The sequence below is a fragment of the Mirounga angustirostris genome, unplaced genomic scaffold, assembly GCF_029215605.1.
Source record: "Mirounga angustirostris isolate CCGP_5_RB_7025 unplaced genomic scaffold, mMirAng1.0.hap1 SCAF_14, whole genome shotgun sequence".
Taxonomy (NCBI): Eukaryota; Metazoa; Chordata; class Mammalia; order Carnivora; family Phocidae; genus Mirounga; species Mirounga angustirostris.
This window is the reverse complement of record NW_026991722.1, coordinates 89296010-89309428: the sequence shown is the minus strand read 5'-3', so window position 1 is coordinate 89309428 and position 13419 is coordinate 89296010. Positions and strand designations below refer to the sequence as shown.

At 39.0% G+C, this 13419-nt stretch overlaps 1 protein-coding gene across 20 annotated transcripts in view; it reads right to left on the bottom strand.

Moving 5' to 3' along the window:
* Positions 1 to 13419, bottom strand: part of MTMR3 (myotubularin related protein 3) — a 141879-nt gene that overhangs the window by 52944 nt on the left and 75516 nt on the right. For 17 of the 20 annotated variants that reach the window (XM_064578656.1, XM_064578649.1, XM_064578647.1 and 14 more), the window contains 2 exons: positions 6221 to 6273; positions 1146 to 1230 (listed from right to left, as the gene is read on the bottom strand). In XM_064578656.1, coding sequence (XP_064434726.1) covers positions 1146 to 1148 — 3 coding nt within the window. In that variant the 5' untranslated portion in view covers positions 1149 to 1230; positions 6221 to 6273. The remainder of the gene's footprint in view (positions 1 to 1145; positions 1231 to 6220; positions 6274 to 13419) is intronic. The other 3 variants (XM_064578663.1, XM_064578662.1, XM_064578664.1) reach the window with 1 other exon arrangement.

The window sequence follows — 13419 nt, the reverse complement described above, 5'->3', positions numbered from 1 at the left end:
ATACAATCTATCAAAAAGTTGTTATACCCACAAACTAAGAAAAAACTGACCCAGCTTCAAAATGAAAGTAGTTACCTTTCTCCTCCTTTTAGTATGACATTTCTGCACAACTAGTTTTTCTGTTGTGTTTTAGTTGGTTTTAATTTTAAAAAGCATTTTCAACCCATGTCCCTAATGAAGCTTGAAATTAACATGGCCTTTTCAATTCCTTCTTTGTGCGCCAGCATGAAACAGAGTTTGGATCTAGGAAACATAACAAGGCAGAAGCAGAACAATATTACAGAGCACCATTTCTTAAAAGCCTTGAAGCACTGTTTACATATGCTCAGGACTGACAGAAATGTGGTTGGCTCATTGCTCATCTTCTCTGCTTGGACTGAGCCCTAAATGGCCTACAAGTCACTGAAATATCCATTATATGCTCTTTCCAGTCAAAGATGTAGGCAGGAGGTGTGCAAAGCTGCTTCACCTTCTTTGGGATAAAAATACTGTCTTAAATACACAGAAAGGGGAAGGTAGGGATTTACTTCTATCCAGAAAGGTGAATTCATAAAGAATATGTATATGACCATATCATAATTCTTCTAAACACACACACACACACACGGTTTTCACTACATCTTGCTTCCTAGAAAAGGATTAAGAAACCTAGAATCCAAGAACCACGAATTTTAGCCTTGAGTCCATTTATTACCTGACTGAAAAGTAACAGACAATATCTAATTCATAGGATTAAATAAACCATTTAAAACACTAAAATGCTCCATTATTACTAAATAAACAATAAAAGAAAGGTAACGGGCGCCTGGGTGGCTCAGTTGGTTAAGCGACTGCCTTCGGCTCGGGTCATGATCTCAGGGTCCTGGGATCAAGTCCCACATCGGGCTCCCTGCTCCTTGGGAGCCTGCTTCTCCCTCTCCCACTCCCCTTGCTTGTGTTCCCTCTCTCGCTGTGTCTCTCTGTCAAATAAATAAATAAAATCTTTAAAAAAAAAAAAAAAAAAAAAAAGAAAGGTAACAAGAAGAGAGTTCAGGAAAAGAAAAGTAAAATGATTTACAAAAACAAAAATGTATGGACCTATTAGTGTTCACTTAATTTCAGGATAGAGTTCAATTCCAATTTTCTTGTTATTTCTTTTTACTTACCATGACAGGAGACCCAGATTAGGAGGAGAAATCCCCTTCCCTTCTTCAGTGTCTGGCAAGGCTTTTCTTTCCTTTACACCTGGATCTTTAAAAAGAAAAAAAAAAAAAAAAAAAGGACAAAATTGGCAATTTTCTCCCTACTTGGCCATATTCTAATTAAAGAACTACACATACTTGGACCTGCAGACCTGACCAGAGTCACCCAAGAACAAGTTAAATATCACCCAGCCAATTCCCACTAGTTAAATCCAAACTCCATAATGCCTTTGTGAAAATCCTCATGGTCCTATTTGAGCAAAAACATAGCAAAGACTCATGTTTCTAAGGCTGACAGTAATATGAAAAATGTTATAAACTATGGATGAAATAATAAAGATTAAAACCAATCTGCAAATGCAAAAACAATATTCTTATAATATTATAGGATGTTTCTGTGCTGATCTATATATTCAAAATGGATCTCCCTATCTGTGAGAACCAAACTGGCTTAGTAAGCAAAATTTGGAAAAACTGCCTTATTGCCCCAATATTCTATGCTCATCTGAAAAGTCACATAATAAAAAGGACTGAAATACTGAACGAACTATGAGAACATTATACTAAGTGAAAAAGTCAGGCAAAAAAACCCCATTATTACATGATACCATTTATATGAAATGTCCAGAACAGGTAAACCCATAAAGACAGAAAGCAGATTAGTGGTTGCCAGGGATTAGGTTGAAGAAGGAATAGGAAGTAACTGCTCATGGATACAGGGTATCTTTGCGGGGTGATAAAAATGTTCCAGGATTAGATAATAGTGGTGTTTAGCACAACATTATATACATTGTAAAAATCCCTGAGCTATAAACTTATAAACTATAAGTTTCATATGATGTGAATTATAGCTCAATTTAAAAAAATGCAGCTGGGGTGTCTGGCTGGCTCAGTCAATGGAGCGTGCAACTCTATCTCAGGGTTGTGGGTTTGAGCCCCACGCTGGGTGTAAAGATTACTTAAAAACAAAATCTTTAAAAAAAATAAAAAGAATTTTTAAAAATGTAAAGAGTGCGCACATAATCAAACTCTTCATAAAACACTAAAAATAATCTTACAGCAAGAAAGTTATGGGACTAATCCAGCAGCAATAAATTGCATTCTAAGCATCTATAGTATGGTTTCTAAAGACTAATTCCCACTGCAACTTGGTAGAAGTGTCAATGTCCTGTAATTTAAAAGGTTAAATTAAAAATACACATACGCATTACTTGTATTAATTCTGAAGCATGTTTGTACACACACAGAAAAATGATACAGGAATTTTTATCAATAGTTACCCCTCTAAGAAAGAGAAGTGGAAGTGGGGACTTTTAGTGTTTGTTTGTTTTTAAGAATTTTATTTATTTATTTGACAGAGAGAGGGACAGGAGAGAGGGAACACAAGCAGGGGGAGTGGGAGAGGGAGAAGCAGGCTTCCCGCTGAGCAGGGAGCCCGATGCAGGGCTCAATTTCAGGACCCTGGGATCATGACCTGAGCCGAAGGCAGACGCTTAACCAACTGAGCCACCCAGGCGCCCTGGGGACATTTAGATTTTATACTTTTAGAATTACTTTACATTTGTAATTAGGAAAATAAACTTTTACAAAGAAGTGTTTTAAAGAAGAAACTCAGAATAATACTACATAAAAGGTTTTCACTTAATCTAAGGCACAGTGTGAAGATATTGACCTCAATCAAAAAAACAGTAAGGGGAAAAAAAAAAAAAAACTTAGTAAGGGGCACCTGGGTGGCTCAGTCGTTAAGCGTCTGCCTTTGGCTCAGGTCATGATTCCGAGGAACTGGGATCGAGCCCCACATTGGGCTCCCTGCTCAGAGGGAAGCCTGCTTCTCCCTCTCCCCCACTTGTATTCCCTCTCTCGCTGTGTCTCTGTCAAATAAATAAATAAAATCTTAAAAAAAAAAAAAAAGAAAAGAAATGAAGGGGCACCTGGGTGGCTCAGTCGGTTAGGGTTGGACTCTTGATTTCTCCTCAAGTTGACCTCAGGGTCCTGGGATCAAGCCCTGCGCTGGGCTCTGCACTGAACAGGAAGACTGCTTGAGGATTCTCTCCCTCTCCCTCTGCTCCTCGCCCCACTCCCACACTCTCTCTCTCTAAAGTAAATTAATAAAAAAAAAAAAAAAAAAAACAAGAGGTATAGAGCAATGGCTCTAAAGGGAGATGAGACGCGAGTTCTGAGTCTGCCATATTACTAACTCTATGACCTTGAGAGGAAGTCATACTAACCTCTCCAAGCCTGTTTCTTCATCTATAAATAAAAATTAACAACTACATGAAAAACTTGTGAGGGCTAAAGGATAATGCATATGGTGTGCTTAATATAGTTACTGACATAGAGAAATAAGCACCTTTTAAATCATTAACTAAGATAGTCCATTACATACATAGAACTTGGATAGGATAGCTCCCACCAAGGTCCTATTTTTTAACACACACACACACACACACACACAAAGTACGTGTGTCCATACACAGTTACTTATTTCTGAAACTTTTATATATTTATTTGAGAGAGAGAGAAAGACAGAAAGCATAAGTGGAGAGAGGGAGAGGGAGAAGGAGACTCCCCGCTGAGCAGGGAGCCCGACGAGGGGCTTGATCCCAGGACCCTGAGGTCATGACCTGAGCTGAAGACAGATGTTTAACCAACTGAGCCACCCAGGGACCCCTATTTCAAAACCATTTAATAGAGAGTTGTGGTGGTGCTTGGTGGCACAGTCAGTTAAGCATGTGACTCTTGGTTTCAGCTCAGGTCGTGATCTCAGAGTAGTGAGACTGAGCTCTGCCTTGGGCTCCACGCTCAGCATGGAGTCTACTTAAGACTCTTTCCCTCTCCCTCTGCCCCTCTCACCCTTCTCTCTCTCTCTCTCTCTCTCTCTCTCTCTCTTGCTCTAAAATAAATAAATCTTTTTAAGAAATGAAATCCTTTTAAGAAATAAATAACCATGCCTCTCTGTACACCTTATTACTTTAGTATATACTTCCTAAGAACAAAATAATCTCTTAAATAATCACAGAAAACCTGCTCCTTCCTCTGCCTCTCTCTGTGTTGCTCATGAATAAACAAATTTTATTTTATTTTTTTAAGATTTTATTTATTTGACAGAGAGAGAGACAGCGAGAGAGGGAACACAAGCAGGGGGGAGGGGGAGTGGGAGAAGCAGGCCTCCTGCTGAGCAGAGAGCCCGATGTGGGGCTTGATCCCAGGACCCCAGGACCATGACCCGAGCCGAAGGCAGACGCCCAACAACTGAGCCACCCAGGCACCCCTAAATAAATAAATTTTAAAAATCTTAAAAAAAAAAAAGTAACACTTTAATTCATTGTTTTGCAAATATAGGTCTTAGATGACTCATCTCAAGTCAATAATGATTCTAAAATTAAAAATCAGTGAACACTTACATTATTATGCCAATGTAAAAATTAAACCTGCAGAGCCAAGTAATACATTAGGATTACATTTCCTTCTTTAAAGGTCTAATGTGGACCCACTGGGCCAAATAAAGGATAAGATTCTTATTCTAAGCATCAAAGACAAATGACTGCTCTTTTCTTAATATATGCATGAGAATTTGACAGCTAGGATCTGCAAGCTTCTCTGGGCTCCATCATCAGTACCACCCCATAGATGCAACTTCTGAGAAATCTTTACAAAAGTAAAATATCTACCTCATCTTTCAGGCACCTATAAAGCAGAAATTACCCAATTTCTTTCTCAATAACTAAAACTTACACTCACAAACAATAACTCAACCAAGTAAGATACTGAGCAACTCAGACTATAAGGTCATAGTATATATAATTCCTTCATTATACAGAAAGAAGGAAAAAAACAGTACCCTGAATCAAGATTATAACTAATCCATACTAAATTCGATTAAAAGTTAGATGATAATTTTCTAAATTAAACAGATGGCACAAAATCTATTCTTCCTTATTCTTACCAAACACCCACACCCACCAAAAACAAAAATCCTACTTAAAATCAAATTATAGTGAGAAGTCCTATATCCCAGGATTCTGGAAATGTCTCTGTGAATTGAAAATTCAAATATGAACATAGTTTTTGCCTTCAAGGTGTTCATAATCTTGTGGGGTCAACAAACAGGTAACTAATAAGGCAGAATGTGAAAAGAGATGCAGAAACAGAACTCTATGAGGATGCAAAAGACAGAAATGGATTCTGGTCTGGGCACTCAGGGAAGGCTTTTTGGAACAACTGAGTTTAACAGTTGAGAAATAGGAAAATAGGTCAATGTGACTACAGCAAAAGGTGCCCTAGGTGTATGGGGGAAATGTTTAAAGCCCACTTGTAAAGAGCCTAAAATGCCATGGTAATGAGCTTGATCCTTATTCTGGAGGCAATGTCAAGCTAAGGTTGCAGAACAAGGTATTGATGTGGATCTAAAAAGTTAAAACTAAAGCAACAACTTCTCTTTTCAATAAAATTATAGTTTCCTAAATTAAACCAATGGCAGACAAGAGGCAGTAATGACGACTGAAATAGTCATGGATACACATAAGTCTGTTAAAAGAAGAACTGGGATTAATAACCACATTGGGGACAGGGTTAAATTTTTTAGTTCTTTTTTTCTACTTAAATGTCACATTAGTACCACTAAGTCTAGTAATGAGGCCTTTTTATATAGATAATGTAACAAGTTAAGAAAACTCAAAAGAAGGTGATTAACATTACATAATAAAATAAAATTTAAAAAAAAAGAATCAAGTTTCAATTTAAAAGAATTCCATGTTGTTAAGAACTGTCTATTCTAAACAAAATATTAGGGCTACAACTCATTTAATTTCAACTTAAATACAAGTTTCCAAGTATAGCAAATTATATATGGAAAAAATAATCTGCCTTGACCCTAGTGAAAAAAAAAAATATTTAGAGATCTGACATTAAAATGAACATACAAAAGCTCATCTAAATAATTGTGTACATGGACAAACAGACCCCCCACAATTAATCTGTAAATTAGTTTCTGCTGCTCAAAACAGCACAAAGTGGGGGGAGGGGTATGACAAACTTACCAAGTGAAGTTTGTCCCAAGAAGTTTCTCTATTAGAAGGTTTCACAAGTCAATCTGCAAAAGAAAAACCAGCAGTTTTACAAATATCCTAAGAATAAAGTTAAACCACTTAAATCTCCCCACAACACTTCTGTAAGTTAGAATGCCGTGACAATATATTATTTTTAAATTGTTATAATGTTGACTAGTCAACGGATTTTAGAATGTTTAATTGCCCAAAATGAGCCCAATCAGGCGTCATCATGCTTTTAGAAACTACAGAACTATACAGACGGAACTTTCCAAGAAGCTACACATACTCTATCTAAGGGTTTTTCTTCAATCAATCATCATTTCTGATGGTTTCTAAGCTAAACCTTTGCCACTACAGGCACCAGTAGTTTAAAAAACGAAGATCAGAGATCTAGACTTACTCTTGGGGCTTTTTTTAAAAAGATTTTATTCACTTATTTGTCAGAGAGACACAGAAAGGAGAGAGAGCACAAGCAGGGGGAGCAGCAGGCAGAGGGAGAAGCAGCCTCCCTGCTGAGTAAGGAGCCCGATGCAGGACTCGATTCCAGGACCCTGGGATCAGGACCTGAGCCGAAGACAGATGCTTAACCGACTGAGCCACCCAGGCATCCCTACCAAGCGATCTTTTAGGTGTAAGAAAAAGATAAGGGCGGAAGGAGTATGGTCTAAACACAAATAATTCTTGTCACAACTCAGCAACAATCTGACCTTTAGAGAGATAAAATACATACTCGACTTTTTTTTTTTTTTTTTTTAAGATTTGAGAGAGCGTGCACACACGCATGTGTGAGCAAGTGGCAGGGGGGGCACAGAGGGAGACAGAAAGGGAGAATCTCAAGCAAACTCCCCACTGAGCACCAACTAAGCCACCCAGGTGCCCCATAACCTGATTCCTTTGTAATGATTTCTCTCAGTATTTGCAGACAACTCATTCTTTTGGTCTGTTACATGACATGAAATCACATAAATAAACAAAACTGTATAAAACATTAAAATCCAAAAAAAATCCAAAAAAAACCCCAAAACAATAAAACATTAAAATCCTAAAATTAAGGAATCAGTCAACATAGCACATTACATCCATAACTTCCAGAAAAAAAAAATTTTAACTAAGAACCATAAAAAGGAGGCTAAATATGCAATGATGTAGTGTTGTTTTGTTTTGTTTTAAGATTTTATTTATTTGATAGAGAGAGAGACACAGTGACAGGTGGAACACAAGCAGGGGGAGTGGGAGAGGGAGAAGCAGGCTTCCCGCTTAGCATGGAGACCGATGTGGGGCTTGATCCCAGGACCCTGGGATCATGACCTGAGCCGAAGGCAGATGCTTAATGACTGAGCTACCCAGGCAGCCCCGATAAAGTGTTTTAAACCATTTTATAAGTAGGATTTTTGTCTCCCATAACTTTTAATTTAAATTTTGTAACTTAGAGGCCATATTAACCACATACTATATGGGAAATAAAGCTATTCATAATTTACAACTTGAGATACAAACCATATTAAGTATCGAGTTTAGTCTTATTGTTTTAAAAGGTACAACACAATACAGAAGAAAAGTTGGGAGGTCTATAAATCTGCAGGACCTTTTCTTGCTAGAGTGTAATTTTGGCTAAGCACTTGAATACTGAAATACATATTACAATTTTTTCCTTTTTAGTTATGTCAGTAGATACATTATACTATCTACGATTTTTTTTTTTTTTAAGATTTTATTTATTTATTTGACAGAGAGAGACACAGCGAGAGAGGGAACACAAGCAGGGGGAGTGGAGGAGGGAGAAGCAGGCTTCCCGCTGAGCAGGGAGCCCGATGCGGGGCTCGATCCCAGGATCCCGGGATCATGACCTGAGCCTAAGGCAGACGCTTAACGACTGAGCCACCCAGGCACCCCACTATCTACGTTTTTTTTTAAGATTTTATTTATTTATTTGAGAGCGAGCATGAGCAGAGGGAAGAGGCAGAGGGAGATGGAGAAGCAGGTTCCCCACTGAGCAGGGAGCCCGATGCAGACCTCGATCCCAGGACTCTGGGATCATGACCTGAGCCAAAGGCAGACGCTCAACCGACTGAGCCACCCAGGTACCCACTACCTATGATTTTTACTTTAGGATAATAAAGAATCATTTGTTAAAAAGAAGAGATGCTCAGTCTCTTTGATTTAAAAAAAAACAAAAAACCAAAAACAGATGAAATAATGTATGTGAAGACACATTTCACTTAAAAAGTATTACAAACAAGAAATGATGAAACATAGTTCAAGTGTCAGAGTACTACAATGTTCAATGACCTGCATGTGCTCAGAGTTCAGATGAGGGACAGTGCAGGGAAGCTTCACAACAGATGAAGAATTTCAACTGGGTTTTATAGAATGGGTGGGATCTAAATAAAGAAAAAAAAAGGACAGGGATAATTCAAGAGAGAATGGCTATTAATACCACAGTAGGAAGAAAGCATGACATTTTTGAGAAGTAGAAGTCAGAATATCAAGAGAGAGTTCAAGCAGAGAAGACTAGAAAGGCAGGACACAACTGTGGGCCTTCAATGCCAGGCTAAGGAGTCAGATTTAATTCAATGGCATGAAATCAAGAGCTTTATACGCAGGAAAATAATAACACAAAAGTGGTGGTGTTAAACAGCAACAAGCAGCAAGTATATTGGTCTGGAGGGGAAAACTGACTTAGGATGTTCCTCGACTAGTAGTTCAGATATGAACTGCTAACAGCCTAATATCTCAACTGTAGTGAAAATGCAGAGGAAGGGCGCCTGGGTGGCTCAGATGGTTAAGCGTCTGCCTTCGGCTCAGGTCATGATCTCAGGGTCCTGGGATCGAGTCCCGCATCGGGTTCCCTGCTCAGTGCAGAGCCTGCTTCTCCCTCTCCCTCTCTGCCACTCCCTCTGCTTGTGCTCTTCTGTCTATCTCTCTGTCAAAATAAATAAATAAAATCTTTAAAAAAATAAATAAATAAAAAGAAAAGAAAAAAAAAGAAAATGCAGAGGAAGACATCAAAGTGAATAAAAGCATTAATTTCCTGAGCTTAGTAATTGATTAGAAATGGAGGAAAAAAAGAGGCAGAGCAAGTTGTCAAAGATAACTCCAAAATGTTAAGGCCTGCAGTGAGTGGAAAAAGGACAGTATCATTAAGAAATGAAAGGTGGGATGCCTAGCTGGCTCAGTCAGAAAAGCATGCAACTCTTGATCTCAGGGTCATGAGTTTGAGCCCCACAATGGGTATAGAGATTACTTAAAAATAAATAAGCTTAAAAAAAAAAAAGAAAAGCAAAAGAAATGAAAGGTAGTTCCAAGGAAGCAATGTTAAGTAGATGTATATCCAGCAGGTGGAGGATGGAAGGATTAAATTCAAGAGACAGTTCAAGTCTAGGGGTAATAACGAATTTATTTAATTCAAGGTGCTAAATTTAATTCAAGGAAATCACTGTATCTACTATAAAAATCATTTGACATGTTTTAAATTACTTGATAATTTACTCTGTCAAACATATGAGAAGTCCGTCAATACAGAAATGTTTGTGTAAAGTTTCCACAGGGTGTAAAGTTCCAACAGACACACCAAACAACAGGCAGTTTCAACAAAAAGGTTCAGGCAGGTCTGCTTCAATGCTGGCCATGACTCTTCTTCCCAATAACCACAATCAAACAACTACTTGGTTGGAAACAAGGATGTCATTTTGTGAAACACCACCACCAACAACAACAAAAAATTGCCCATGCCTCTTAGGACTATTTGCCAGTAAAGGCCACGCAGAGGTGGGTCTGAAAGCAGCTCTCTGGTGCCATAAGCTACCTGCCAATGATAGCAGCAGGTATTCCATGATACAGTCATGTATACACATATCTCACAGAGTAACAGCAGTTAGGTTTGGGTGACTCTGAATATATACTGAATATATTTAAAGAAGTACCACATCAGGGCACCTGGGTGGCTCAGTTGGTTAAGCGTCTGCCTTTGGCTCAGGTCATGATCGCAGGGTCCAGGGATCAAGCCCCGCATCAGGCTCCCTGCTCAGGTGGGAGTCTGCTTATCCCTCCCTCCCTCTCTCTCTCTCTCTCTCTCTCTCCCTCTGTCCCTCCCCTGCTCCCTCTCTCTCAAATAATTTTTTTTTTTTTTTTTTTTTAAAACAGAAAGGAAGGAAGGACCGACCCTATCAGCTTCAAAAGGGCAAAGAGGCATACCAATTCGGGTCATTTATATAATAAAAGAATTCAAACTACAAAAACTAATCAGATTGAATCATTTAATGAGGAAAACTAAGAGACTCAGGCCAGGCATCTTAAAATGTTGGATGGGGGAGGGTAAGCACAGGGAGCTAAAGCAGCACTTTTTTGGCTAGTGTACATTTTAACTTTAAAAAAACAATGGTCTGTTTTATATAGTCCTGTTTCACTTTCAAATGCAGGATAATTAAGAATTGAAAACTTTAAGAATGCAACACTGAATAATTTTAAAGGAATCCTTTATTTTCACTGTATGTAAAAGAAATGTTTTCTGGGTTTTTTTAAAGATTTTTATTTATTTATTTGACAGAGAGACACAGCGAAAGAGGGAACACAAGCAGGAGGGGTGGGAGAGGGAGAAGCAGGCTTCCCGCTGAGCAGGGAGCCCGATGCGGGGCTTGATCCCAGGACCCTGGGATAATGACCTGAGCTGAAGGCAGATGCTTAACCGACTGAGCCACCCAGGCGCCCCAAGAAATGCTTTTTCTTACACATGCACTGCGTATTAAGAAACAGATACAGGGGTGCCTGGGTGGCTCAGTCGTTAAGCGTCTGCCTTTGGCTCAGGTCATGGTCCCGGGGTCGAGCCCCACATCGGGCTTCCTGCTCCGCGGGAGGCCTGCTTCTCCCTCTCCACTCCCCCTGCTTGCGTTCCCTTTCTCACTGTGTCTCTCTCTGTCAAATAAATAAATAAAATCTTTAAAAAAAGAAAGAAACAGATACAGAGGAAAATTTGAGTGTGGAAGCAATATAAAATAATTCAGAGATGTTAAATTTTAAGTGGCTTTCCAACTGCCACTACTTTAGGCAAGTTTTTATAGTTTCTTCATGTTTCCTTATTTATGCCTAATAACTTTTCCAGGTATCTGATGGATGATATGACCTTCCCACACTAGGACTCTGTGGCATGCTGGGTGGGATTATTCCATGGTGGGGAGATGATTTAATCACCAGCACTTATCAGCTGAGTAAAACTACTATGGCTTGGTCTCATTCCTTGAACAGAAGCCCAAACCTCAGGTTTTCTAAAACCTTTGCTGCTGAAGTCAACTATAAATAAAAACAGAAACAAAGAGTTCAAAAAGCATGACTTCACTCACCTACCATGACAAGTTCACTGTAGAGGTTCATTTATTTGACAAATATTTGGGAGTGGGAGGCACAATTCCAGGCACTGGGGATGATGCAGCAATGAACAAAACAAAGTTCCTATCCTTAAGGGAGCTGTAATTCTTATGTCAACTGTAATATTCTCACATGGCTGAATGCCCTCAGTATGACTTTTCTCCCCTATTAGGTCCATGCTTTGAAAAAGATAAAAGGAAAGGTAAATATAAAATTGAGTCAGTGACCTTGTTCAGTGAAATCTCTAAACAAGATGATGAGAGAGAAAGAGAGAGGGACTGACTCTACATGTCTTTTCTACCTCTTTTGGAAACACTAACACTAAGTAATGTCTGTGAGTTTTGAGGGATCCAAATGCAAATTCATGATCCGTGTACATTCCTCTGCCAGCTGTAGAGCACAGATAAGCAGCTAACATATTATAATTTCCTAACCAAAAAACAACCATCTTCTCCTTGAAAAACAAAAACCCAGTAAGTTGCCAGAAACTGTCACTTAAACTCCATGTTATAATCACATTTCCGTATCAAAGAGCCTTTAACTGGTAATAAGTCTCATGAACCAGCAACACTTAAGATAATGTTCAAAATAACAAAAAAAATTCTGCTTCAATAGATAACCACCAAAGATCAAGCTTGTATCATCTGTGACTACACTAGTGGTACAGAGTGTGGTTCATTCTATATTCTATATACATATGTATGTGTATGTATGTATATACATGGGGATGGGGTGGGTTAAATATGGGGTAAGTTCTGAATATATTCCACAAAGGAGGCTCTGCAATACACAGAATTTCCAACAGTTGGGTTTAGTGATCAATACTGAAAATCACTTGCTGTCATTTAAGTGGCTGAAACACTGAAACTGCTTTTCTAAAAGTGGACCCCAAATGTCAAAAATTAAAAGCAAAGTAATTATGCTCTAGCATTTTTAGACATCAAAATTCAGTTGCATTTCAGATGAATGTTATTGCTTTTCCCATCTCAAGTAGGTAAAAGGAAGCCCCAATCATGTTCTCAGAAAAGATTAACTGTGATCAAACCAATTTTAACAAATCTGATTTGTACCTTTTTTTAAAGAACATTTTATTTATTTGCGGGGGGAGGGAGAGGGAGAGCACGAGCGGGGTGGAGAACAGGGAGAGGGAGAAGCAGACTCCCCGCTGAGCAGGAAGCCCCATGCAGGGCTCGATCCCAAGACCCTGGGATCATGACCTGAGCCAAAGGCAGATGCCCAACCGACTGAGCCACCTGGTAGCCCCTGATTTGTACCTTTGAAAATCATTTAATGTACAAGTATTTTCCTTTTAAACTTAATCCTTATACAACAGGGTAGGAAAGGAAGGGGGGAGCATAAACCCTACATGATGTCTTGGTGAAGATATTTTCTGATGGTGACCAGAAAAGATTAAAACCACAATCACAGCGGCGCCTGGGTGGCTCAGTCAGCTGAGTGACCGAATCTAGGTTTCAGCTCAGGTCATGATTTCATGGGTTGGAGATCGAGCCCCACTTTGGCTCACTGCTCAGTGGGAGTCGGCTTGAAGGTTGCCCCCTCTGCCCTGTCCCCAACTCTCGTGCATGGCACTCTATCTCTAAAATAAATAATCTTAAAAAAAAACAACAACACTGATCACATACCATCTTCTAAAAAGGGTAAAAAATAATTTTAAGAACGCAAAGATTTTTTAGTGTTCTGACTTGCTCTTTATAATCATTTTTTTTTTTTAAGATTTTATTTATTTATTTGACAGAGAGAGACACAGCGAGAGAGGAACACAAGCAGGGGGAGTGAAAGAGGGAGAAGCAGGCTTCCCGCCGAGC